The sequence below is a fragment of the Triticum urartu genome, chromosome 6A, assembly GCF_056163025.1.
Source record: "Triticum urartu cultivar PI428250 chromosome 6A, HENAU_Tu73, whole genome shotgun sequence".
Classification (NCBI taxonomy): domain Eukaryota; kingdom Viridiplantae; phylum Streptophyta; class Magnoliopsida; order Poales; family Poaceae; genus Triticum; species Triticum urartu.
The window spans coordinates 4,800,862-4,812,722 of record NC_141878.1 but is presented as its reverse complement, the minus strand read 5'-3'; the positions used below and the strand labels follow the sequence as shown (position 1 = coordinate 4,812,722).

At 46.0% G+C, this 11,861-nt stretch overlaps 1 protein-coding gene across 2 annotated transcripts; it reads right to left on the bottom strand.

The window, feature by feature from the left end:
- Positions 1-2,831: 2,831 nt before the first annotated feature.
- Positions 2,832-10,276, bottom strand: LOC125517156 (uncharacterized). 2 transcript variants are annotated; one of them, XM_048682343.2, is made up of 5 exons: positions 10,104-10,276; positions 9,600-10,031; positions 8,148-9,470; positions 4,401-4,583; positions 2,832-3,930 (listed from the first exon to the last, which is right to left on the bottom strand). In XM_048682343.2, exons 1-5 carry the CDS (start codon positions 10,116-10,118, stop codon positions 3,007-3,009), a joined length of 2,877 nt encoding a protein of 958 aa, XP_048538300.2. In that variant the 5' UTR covers positions 10,119-10,276; the 3' UTR covers positions 2,832-3,006. The 2 variants fall into 2 exon arrangements, with proteins under 2 accessions (XP_048538300.2, XP_087384692.1); XM_087528566.1 differs by having other exon boundaries at positions 9,600-10,038; positions 10,104-10,238.
- Between the last annotated feature and the right edge of the window lie 1,585 nt (positions 10,277-11,861).

The window sequence follows — 11,861 nt, the reverse complement described above, 5'->3', positions numbered from 1 at the left end:
GGATCTACCGTTGGCGGCGGTCTTCGCAGCACTCCGGAGACACGGAGCCCGACCACTCCGATCCACGGAGGCGGAGGTGGAGGCGGTCTTGGCGGTAGCGCTGCCGCTAGCACCGATGACCTGGGCTTTGGCCGTCTTGGCGGTGACCACCTCCGCGGTGCTCGATGATCCTGGTGTGGTGATGATGCTTGAGATGACTTGTGTGTGGTGATGATCATTTAGATGACTTGTGTGCTTCTCTATATGCTTATGTTGGTTGTGATGATGTTCATTTAGAGACTTGTGTGTGATGATGCTTATGCATATATTGTTGTGATGGTGCCGGATGATATCCCGTTGTGTTTTATATGTCTATCTCATCATATATATCTGCTGATATGTGCTGCTATATGAATTGAATTGATCTGAAAACAAATAGAAAAAAGAAAAAAAAAGCAAAAGCAAACAATGCCGACGGCTAGGCCGTCGGCATAGGGCTAGCGTGAGCTCCCAGTAGCTGACACGTGGGCGCCTATGCCGACGGCCTAGCCGTCGGCTTAGTTTAAAAACTGTGCCGACGGCTAGGCCGTCGGCATAGGCGCCCACGTGTCAGCTACTGGGAGCTCTATATGAAGGACTATGCCGACGGCCTGGCCGTCGGCTTATTTTCAAATTATGCCGACGGCCCGGCCGTCGGCATAGACCTGGTCCTAGAGCAGCGGCTGGTCGCCACGTGGCACCCCTATGCCGACGGTCTAGCCGTCGGCATAGGTTTTGGCTAAGCCGACGGCTAGGCTGTCGGCATAGGGGTGCCACGTGGCGATCAGTCATTGGGCAGACTTGACTGCGGCCGCCGCTAGGCGTGATAGTTGCCGACGGCCTGGGCCGTCGGCATAGATGCACGGCCCCCGTCGGCGTATCATATATGCCGACGGCTTTTCTTAGCAGACGGCCTCCCTGGCTGTGCCGACGCATATGTTGCCGACGGCTCTATGCCGACGGGGGCCGTCAGCATAGGTCTACCCCGACAGGACTCAGGCCTATGCCGACGGCCCTGGCCGTCGGCATAGGGGGCGATTCCGGTAGTGCCTCCTGGGGGGCCAACGGCTGGAGATGCCCTAACAGAATACATTTTACCAGGGACCTCAAATAAATTGGCACTCAAAGGGGTGGCATGGCACAGAGCGTTTGTGCTCGAAGAAGGTAGTAGAGAAAGATGATCTTGCTATATAGCAGAAGCCTATCAACCACATGGATCATGGTAATTAAATATGTAGAACATTATTTAAAAATGTTTATAGCATATTCCCAAAAATTCAGCATGCATTTTAAAATTATTTAATGTTTTTCAAAGAACATTCGTCACATATCGAGATGAAACCAGGCGAGGTGAAGAAGCATGGCACGCTCAGTATTCAACTACTCCGCCATCTGGAATTAGTTGTATTAGAAAATGGATGCGTCTAGGCGTTGTTTTGTTCTAGATACATTCATTTTTTGCCCATTTCTGTGACTATTAATTCGGAAGGGAGGGAGTATTTTTTCTATGGCTGTTGTCTAAAAAATCGTATGGTTATTGCCTATTTTATTTCACTAGCAAAAATGCCCGTGCGTCGCAACGGGAGGATATCACAAACTTGAACCCAATATGCATGGCTCAAGATCCTCACTTATTCAAATCGTCGCAAAATGACACCTATTTTAAAATATTGTACTCCCTCCAATCCGTATTAGTTGCCACTCAAACGGATGTATGTAGCATTGAAATATGTCTAGATAGATCCGTTTGAGCGACAAGTAATATGAATCGGAGGGAGTAGTTAGTTTGAAGTTATTCAGTCAGACACATTAATCCCTCTACAGAGAAATTAAAAAAGGATTCTTCATCCCTTCGAATACTATATTGTTCACCCTTTGTGATACTTTGATTGGACGCTGAACTTCTGTATAGTTAAAACAGAGATATTAAAATCTTTAATTAAAGATATCCCCGTCTCATGTTTCTGTCTTATTGTGACAAATACCAACGTCTTGTTCATGTCCCTTTTCTTCATCGATACGACGACACCACACCAACGGCTTAATTTTCTCTATATGGGATGTGTCTCCATCTTAACCCTCGTAAGAATACTACTCCTGCAACAGTATTGAAGTTTTGTCTCATAGAGAAAAAACAATATTGTATTTTAATCATTGTAAAATTCAATGATGGAGCAGTGAAGGAAACCAGCCCATCACAGTATGTTCTGTAAACAGGGTCTGTGAGCCCATTGACCCCGCATGACCTCCGAGATGCTCAGGTGGTTCCGCACCGAGCATGGGTGTCTGCTTTGTTTCTATTTGTTATGATGGTCCCTTTCCCATCAAGATGCTCAGGTAGTTCCGCAGAAACGCGGACGGCTCTAACGGCGGCGGGCGGCATAGTTTGTTCACGTCATCGATTCACAGCAAGTGCCACGTCATCGATCCGAGGCGTGTCGGGTTGGGCACACCTCATCGATCCGAGGGAGCCATCGGCATAGTTTGTATTTGTTTTCGAATATGTTAGTAATGTGACTTCATGTTATTTTGCATATAGGTCCCTATACTTTATTAAAATCACAAATAATTGATAATTACATCTATTTTGACATATTTTATATGTTTTTTAAAAGAATCCTGGAAGTGCTCGATCCGCCGGTTAACTATGCCAGAAGGTGTTCAATCCAACGTGCCGCTGACCCAACCCAGCTCCTCGACCTCCACATCAGTCGCGACACTAGAATGCTTTCAGCATGTGCGTCACTTGGATAGCTCGACAAAGTGCCTGGCATACACAAGGAGGCCGGGATGCATTTTGTGATGATCGGAAATCTTCTTTGTGCTCATGTCCATGGCAAAAACAGTACATAATAACTCAATGTCTGTTAGGTGAGCACAAAATTTCATTACCAGGGCATTTTAGCCTTTTCATCACATAAATTAGATAACAAACTCACACAACAGAAACAGAAGGAACTGAACTGCAGTTTGTCCGAGCCTTTTTTTTCACTCTTGTTTCTTGTGTGGATAGTTGTGGACAAGCTCCGGCTGAAAAGAACTGCGCCATGGTATCCTGGGTGGCTGCTCAGACAATGCTTGAAAAGACAACCAGGAGAGCATGTTGGACAGCCTGTCCTCTAGAAGCTTTTTAACGTAACTCGGATCAACGGCATCCGGATATTGGTTCCTCATCTTCCTGTGCAGGATGGCCGCCATCTTCTCCATCTCCCCTGCGAGGGGAGCATCGCCAGCAGCTTGTGCCTTCATGGAAGCCTGCTTGAGACACTTGTGCAACTTCTCCGCCACCATATCGTAATAGGGATCAGCAATCTCGCATATGATTTTGCATGTCTCGGCGCGCGCCATATCCTCTATCACCTCTGCAGATCCATCACTCCCGTTCTCGACGACGACCACTTGATCATCTACATTCCCTCCACATTTGAATTTAATTTCAAGGAGATCGGACAGGTTGTCGCGAGCATTGTCCATGTAGAACATGAAGTTCTTTGCCGTACCGGCGTAAAGGTTATCGACCTCTATGGAGACAGACCTGCCGTCTTCACCGATATGAGGCCCGAACTCACCAGAGTCAATGGTAGATAACGAAACGCTGGGGTGGCTGCACTTGATTTCAACCTTTGTCTGGACGCCAATGGTGGAGGTGATTCTCTTAATGCAGGCCGTGAAGGCCTCGGTGAGCTGGTTGCGGTGGTCGTGGAGGCTAGCGTATATGCCACGGGAGCTGCTGGCGAGGTAGTGCATGTCCCTGGTGGTACGCGCGTCGCTGTTGTGGAAGCTGAAGGCATGTACGACGTACTTGGGCTTCAAAGATTCCTGCGAGTGGGGAATCGACTTGTCGCCGCTGTTGGAGATGACAATGACAAAGCCCGGGTGGTATTTCTCTGTTTCTTCCCGATCGTCCAATATCTACACCAGCCAGTGCATGCACAGAGAGACAAATGAATTATAAGGACGTTTTTCTTTTTTGGTAACACCTCCTGATGGTGGGTAGAATCATATACCAGTATCATGTCTATGATATTATAAACCTCGCTAATGCATAGTAGTATCATCGGTAGCAAGGCTATCATAGATATCATCATGCAGCTCCATGCAATGCCAATTAGTAATACTAGTAGTCAACATGTGCTTCTACAAGGGTTAGATTTTTTTTATGTTTCTACAAGTATTATTTTCTTATAAAATATTTTAGAAGTTAAATGTGCAGAATATTTATAAATATATTTTATTGCCAATAGTACATACGAAGAACTCTTTTGTGGTCTATCAGCTTGATAGTTGTACACAGAATTTAAAAAACCTTTTACTAAAGAAATGACAAACACAACATGGTTTAGATATAAGAGAACTATGTTACAAAATCCCTCTGAATTTACCTTTACCGCATCCACCAATGCCTTCCACACGCCTATGTTGCCACCATCTTCAGCCAATGGCTCACTTGTGGAGGCTCTGCGTTGAGTTCCGGTGGCTGGCAATGTGGGGATGGCCTCGTTGACTGAGGGGATGTAGAACCACCTTCTTACGTGCTCCATGGACTTCTTGAACTGGTGCGAGGTCTGAATTGGGGAAATGTTACTCAAATATGCACGGATGCTATTGATGCCTTCTTAACACATAAATGCTGAGAACATTATTATTTATTTTAATGCATTTTTTCTAATAGGACTTATGGAAACTTCTGTAAAGCATGTAACTTCGTCACTTGCTAACTCACTTGGCAATAATGAAATATACCCATTAGATTATTTTATATTATATAAACAAATGGTGTCCAAGCACTGAAGATGATTACAACAATCAACTTTGATTCTCAAGTTTTGCGAATCAATGGATGTGAATTATAGATAATTTGCGATCCAGCAGTTAATATTATTAACTATCTCTTGAAGAAATAACTAAGATAAGGTTACCATAATATTAAAATGAATAAATATTAAAATGAATAAATATTAAAAAAATATAATGTATTTTACGAACTCACAATATTTCATTCGTTTATTAATTAGATTTAGTTTATATAGCTTTCAACACAATATTACGGAATTTAGGTATGTTGGTAAGCTTGTGAGTTTTCACGGTATATATTAATGTTATGTAGTCATGTTAGTCAGACATAGAAACACTAAGATTAGCCTAGTTATATGTATTTTCTTAATGGATGTTGTACCCCGGCCCACCTAAGTATGTGTTGCCATATATATGGCTAGGAAATAAGCGCTGCTTGGGGTGATTCTGCACCTGATGTTTCTTCAGCGGTTACTAGATCTTGTTGCTAGCGGCAGTTGGCTATTCCGGTCTTCAAGACTTGTATGGTGAGGTTGTTTGCATGTGTCCCTTTCGCCTATTGCATGCTCAACAAAATATTTAAGCTCCGGCAGAGATGAAAAATTGAAGGAAGAAGACGCCCATCAAGCCTTGTTGTATAAATTTATAGAAGTTATTTAGTGTCAAGTTGTCCTTCTTTTTTATCAGTTACTGTTCTCCTAGATAAATTTCAGATTTAAACCCTCAACCCAAATCTGGATTGGATTATTACTTAGTTTTTCTAATCACCATGGATTCACGTCAAAAAAGCTTAGACAGACAACTCGTGCAACATGGATTTATTGTAATCCTTGCTAGGTAGAAAAGAACAAAAATATATCTAGATTTATTCAACAAATTCCTAGTCATCTTTAAAGATCAATTATTTTATATAATTAAGCTCTTTGAATTTTATTATTTGACAAAAGCACATAATTATTTGTCTAGGTGGCAGGGAGGGGGGACCTTGTTTCCACATGAGTTCAGTAGTCTAGGTGTCTAGTTAGGTCTTTTACTGTCTATGGTTTCGGTGGTGATGATGGCAAAGCGAAAAAGGTTTCCTATAGAGCACGCATCAAAGCGGTGGTTCTCTCTTTTATTGATGTTCAATCTATAGACATTTAAACGTATACAACTTCCAATCATTTAAAAACGGAACTTCATCACTCAAGGTCGATCCTAGTGGTCGAATATCAAAGATGTTCGAGAGAAACATATAGTTAGTGGTTGATAATAGGAGATACATGATTTTTATTCCGTACCGTATCTACTAGCCAAGTTTAATCAGGGTTGTTTGACTAAATGTTGAACCTAATAGAGAAATCAAAGAATAGTAAATATCCTTTGTAAAACACTAATAGCTTTCAAGTTTTGTTCTGACACCAAAAGAAGGTTTCCGTAAAATTTAGTGAGAAAGGTGTTAGAGCAATGATTAGGCGGGTACCCCTTGGTCAATTTCCGGACAAAATGAAAACTTGTGGCAAATGTGAATTGCCAGCGGTATAAGACCTGATATCCACGAATCTTTTCTACTAGTCGCTCGGAGAAAAACTACATAGGCAAAAAAAGAACACATATCCCAACTACTTTAAAAAAAATCCAGACAATATCTACCTCAAAAAGAAGTGCTTGGCATTTAGAAATTTGAATTATATATATATATAGGGTAACTCTATTCTATGCATGAGTGTAGAATAGCTTATTCTACACCCCCTAGTAACGCTAGGTACAAAATCTAGTAAAGCGGTGTATAAAATGTAGTAATTCGGAAAATATTTTTTAATCATCTAGGTTTGTAATTTACTACATTTTTATGAAATTACTATATTTTACATAGTGTGTTACTGTATTTCGTATGTACCGTTACTGGGGTGTAGAATAAGCTATTCTATACTCACTCTTAGTTTAGCGTTACTATATATATATATATATATATATATATATATATATATATATATATATATATATATATTACCAACTTTCAGAAATATGAGCTGGACTTCCGATATAATCTTTTAGGACAAAAATATGATGATGATGATGTCCTTCTTTCCTCTGGGATTTCTAGAGCAAAAATGCCAGATTTACGGAAAGATGTTACGAAACGACCTACGCGCTGGTCCCCCCCGCCACCCTTTGATTTCGCCTTAAAGCCTGCCCCCTGATTTTCACTGTGCCCCAACCACCCACTTGTTTTCTTCCACCGTGCGGCTGCCTGTGAGGGCGGCGGCGAGGCCTCTGGCCGCTCCCTTTCGGTGGTGAGGGCCCGGATCTGAGGCGGCGGCCTCGCTAGTGCGGACGGCGCTCCTCCGGCGGCGGGGAGTGCTCGTTGGTGTGGTTGGCCGGGTCCCCTCGGCTGCGCGGGCAGCGAGGTCCCGGTGGGCTTTGGTCGTGGCGCGGGGAGGCCCCGGGCTCCCCTCGTCATATCTGAGGCGTTCTGGTCCGCTCGTGACGCATGACCTCCGGCCGGCCTGGATCTCCGGCGTGCACGCGCCTGCTGATGTTGTGGCTGGTTCGGAGGTGGCGGCAGGGTGCTTGGCCAGGGGAAACCCTTGGCCGCCAGTGGAAACCCTAGTGAAAACCCTAGTCCCGGTGGCTAAGCGGCGGCGGCGCCACAGCGTTGTCACCTTCATGAAGGCGCCGTCTTGGGCATGGGGATGCTGGGCGTGTATGGCAAGCTTGTCTGGTTCCTGGTGGCGGCCCGTCCGGCCGTGTCTCCGATGGGGACCTCGCCCTTCCTTACCTTGTACCTGCCGTGGTGGAGCGGTACTTCATCTCACACATTGATGGCAGCGGAGATCGGCGGCATGACGCTGTGGAGGCTCAGCGTCCGATGCGCGGAGATGGACTCGCGCAGGAGGAGGTAGCTGTCTGGCGTCATGGTGACGTCGATGGCAGAGTGGCTAGACAAGGTAGAAGCCTCAATATAATCTGAAGACGGATCTGTGGAAGATGGCTGCGACGACACACGAGTGCGTCTGACCGGATTGTGCCCCAGACCCGGTATGTGGCTTGGCTGGGGCTTCCGGCTTTTGATGTTAGGTTTAGGCGAGTGGTTTGGGTAGTGGCCCAGCTAGCATCCCTTCATCATATGGATAGGAGTAGCGGCATATGTTGCCAAGATGGTGGATTCAGATATATTGTTTGTAATACTTTGTAAGGTCCTCGAGAATAATCAATAAAGTGGCCGTATGCATCTTCCAGATGCAGAGGCCGGGGGTCATCCTCCTTTTCTAAAAACTGCAATTTTAATTTAGGCTAGATAGTATTTGTCTTGTCTGAGTTCTGAAAATGTGCGAGCCGTGAGCAAGTGATACCTTGTTGTTAGCTGAGGCCGTGTGCTGAAGGACTTGGTCGACGAGGGACTGCACCTTGGCGGATGTCTCACTCCGCCCTTCTTCAGACATCTCCAAGAAGCCAGCTACAGCTGCATGTGGATGTGGCCCGGCCCGGGCGGCGGCGGAAGAATGAGATTGCACCGGTACGATGGCGAGGCGGTCCTTGTGGCTAAGCTTGTCCATGACCAGCTTCATGGCTTCCGTCAGCTGCTCCATCCTTCTCCCCGTTTTCTCCTCCTCCACCTGCTTGTCGTTGGTTCCATGGCCAGCCTCATCGCTGACGTCCAGCACGGCGACCAGGTGAACGGGATAGCGCTTCGCCTTGGCCAACCCCGCCTCTGGCGCCACGATGCGCAGCAGAACCGGCCGCCGGTGCGTAGTAGAAGCGTCATCCACCGTCGCAGAGGCTGTTAGCCGCACGAAAGGATCCTCCATGAACATTCGCGGCAGAGGCAGCTGCCACCATTGGTGTGACCTCCACGAGAGCATGTACTCCAGCCACAAGTAGTTGTTGTACAGCCTTATCTCCATCTCTCTCATCTGCGCGTCGAGCATGGACATGATGTCGCCGTGGGACTTGCTGAGGTCGGCCCACCGTTCGGAAAGCTCGTCCGTGAGCGCGTGGAGCTTCTCCGGGTCAGTCTCGTCGTCTTTGGTGATTTCGTCGACGATCTCAATGGCCTTGATCCGTACCATCTCCGCCGCCACCTCTTTGGATCCGCATCCGCATCCGCCCTTGAGGTTCACGGTGAGCGCCTGCTGCCTGTCGAGCGTGTCATCCGGTGCATGGCCGTACTTGGCATGAACGGTGACCAGCCCCGACAGGTCGACTTCAGCCGGTGGGACGGGGTTCAGGCTCAGGTCGACGATGAAGCTGATGGCCGCGCCAGAGCCCGGCAGGTGCGCGCTGGCCCAGATCTTCCTCTTGTCGTATGAGACGAAGTAGCTGACGTGAGGAGCTACGACTTTGGTCATAACCACCTCCTGGTGGCCGACGTACTCCAGCTCCACCTCAACCGCCCTGTTTGCATCGCCGGAGATGATCCTGTCGACGGTGCCGGCGAAGGCCTCGGTGACCCGGCCCCGGTCGTCGTCCAAGATGGCGTAAGTGCAGTCCCGGCTTCTGGAGATGGCGTCCATGGTCCGAGCATTGCGCGCGTCCCGGAATCCAAAGGCCAGCACGGACCGGAACCTCCAGGTGACCAAGGACGCCATGTCCTCCTGGCTGTTGGAGATGACCATGATGTAGCCCGCACGCCTCTCTCTCTCGTCAGTGCTGTAACCACCCTGGCCATGCAAGATCTGCAACCAATTCAGCACACAACAACACGCCATTAGAAATCTACTTAGAATTAGAATTATTCTTGTACGCAAACCCCACAGATACATTCATACATCATCAATATACAAAAAGAAGAACCACGTACGTACCGAGTTGGCCGATTCCAGAGCTCTCACCAGCGAGTTGTCGCATTTTTGGATCGCCGTTCTCACGGCGTCGGAGCAGGAGGCCTTGTTGTCGGACGACATTGGCAGCAAGGTCTCCGTGTACTTGAGCGACTCTTTGGATATGCTGCTCCCGCCGCCGCCCGGCACGACGGCGAGCCGGTCCTTGTCGTCGAGCTTGTCCATGACCACCCTCACGGCCTCCATGAACAGATCCTGCCACTTGTCCGGTGCCTTGAAGCGTACGTGGACGTGGAGAAGGAGGACAAGGTCGACGGGCACACGCTGCTCCGCCGTTGTGCTTGTGGACGGCGCCATGATGCTCACCATCATGGGGATGCTGCTGCTGCTGCTCTCAGCAGGCTGGGCATCCTTGACCTCTAGTTTGCTGCTGCCAGCTGACGATGAACCCTGCATCTGTTTCCTTTCTCAAAACATTACTATATGGATCCAAGCACCTGCGCTACTTACAAGCAAGAGTTCAATTACCTGATGCATCTCCATCACATCACTAGTTATTCCCAAATAAGATCACTGGCCTCTCAAGCAGCGAAATATTTTAGACAATTGTTTGGGTCATGCTCGAGATCTGATATGGCAAAAGATGTCTCAATCCATATACCGACACCATTATTGTAGCCGTCCGTCTGACCACGAGCCTTGGGGTTTGTGCTCAGCAAAGCATATAATCGATTAAATGTTACCAGAACTAAAGTTTACACTGTGGTCGCTCTCTTTCTCTTTTGGCCCCTCAAAAGCATTCCCTATCATGCAGGAGATCGATAGCCGAATCTCTCTCTCTCTCTCTCTCTCCATAATTAATTCAAACCAGAACTAATGATTTCAAGCCAACTTCTTGAAATTTCCATTAATTTTGCAAAGTTCATTACAACATCAACCACGATGGTCCTTAATTTATCACGGTAAATTAATTATCACTGGTTTACCCATATAAGTAACCGATGGCTAAAGAATTTGAGACACTCGCCCTTAATGGCCACAACTACGCTATGTGAGTCATGGGCATCAAGATTCGTCTTGTCCCCTGGGATAGCGTGAGCATTCCAAGATGCCAAGGATCCCAAGGGAAAAGGTTTGAATCAAACTTCAATCTTCACCTACACATTGCAAATGGAACTGGTTGTTCGCACCATGTTCCACTCGGACCGAGCAACACCATGACTTTCCATCGGCCAGAGGACCTTCCTCACATGGAGAACATCTTGGTTGAGTATACCTAAATCGATATGTTTCGAGACTTTGGTTAGTCTCTCAATCTCCTTAATGATCTATTTATCTATGTCCACTTGTGATGTTGTAATAAGAACATAAGTATTGTTGTCATCATATATTTTATATCACAATATATTGTATCAGCACTTTGGTACAATACATTTTTATGTATTCTATATATATCTCACAATGATTTTCATATTGAGAATCTTCAAGTCTATATATGGATTTCTACAGGGGTCAATCTGATGAAAGACAATATGTGCCTTGTGGACATATGCACCATAAACTCAATACTCGGGGAACTATAGTGTTTCCATTCGCGTCGAGAGAAAAGGAGATGTTTTAAAATCAATTTTGTTGGCTCAACGTGTATCATATTTACTATCCCTATGGGTAATCGAGCAGAATTAGGGATGCTTTACCGTGTCCGGGTCAACTCGTATCCTACTAAACTATATTCGTTGCATATGATAAAGAGAAGATACATAGCAAACACATTATCTATGTATCATCATGATTGCACTACACATACTACAAAACCCGTAGCACATGTTGCGTACAAGATAGTTTTCCAGAATGTCTTTTGCATGAAAAACTTGGCATACTCGCCTTGGTCATCGGGACACTGGGTCGAAACGAAAACTATTAGCAATTTCATTGTTTTATGACTATTATGATGCTAAATTCTAGAAATATTTGGATTTTATGTGCACTATATGTGATATAGGGAAGCTAATTTTAAGGCTCGCGCACCTTAAAGTCCACACTGAACCACTCAAACTCCTTGAACACATCAAGTCGAGGTAAGTGGCTCTTCCTAACCATTGACTAGACTATTCAGGTATTCCATGGTTCTAAAAGACACATCTATACGATTGTCTCAAGTGTGCTTTATCCGCATGAAACCATTGGCTCATTCTCCTGAACATCAATTACAATCAAAGCTGAATGGACAACGTTGTAGAACTCTCCTTGCGTGCCTTCACTATGGCCCTAAGATTGAAGTTTAGC

What these genes read in the sequence shown, in the direction of transcription:
- LOC125517156 (XM_048682343.2), bottom strand. An exon ending in CTCTGGAATCGGCCAACTCG is followed by an intron (nt 9,471 to 9,599) that starts GTACGTACGTGG and finishes AATTGGTTGCAG; the next exon opens with ATCTTGCATGGCCAGGGTGG. An exon ending in CGGCCTCAGCTAACAACAAG is followed by an intron (nt 4,584 to 8,147) that starts GTATCACTTGCT and finishes TCCCCAATTCAG; the next exon opens with ACCTCGCACCAGTTCAAGAA.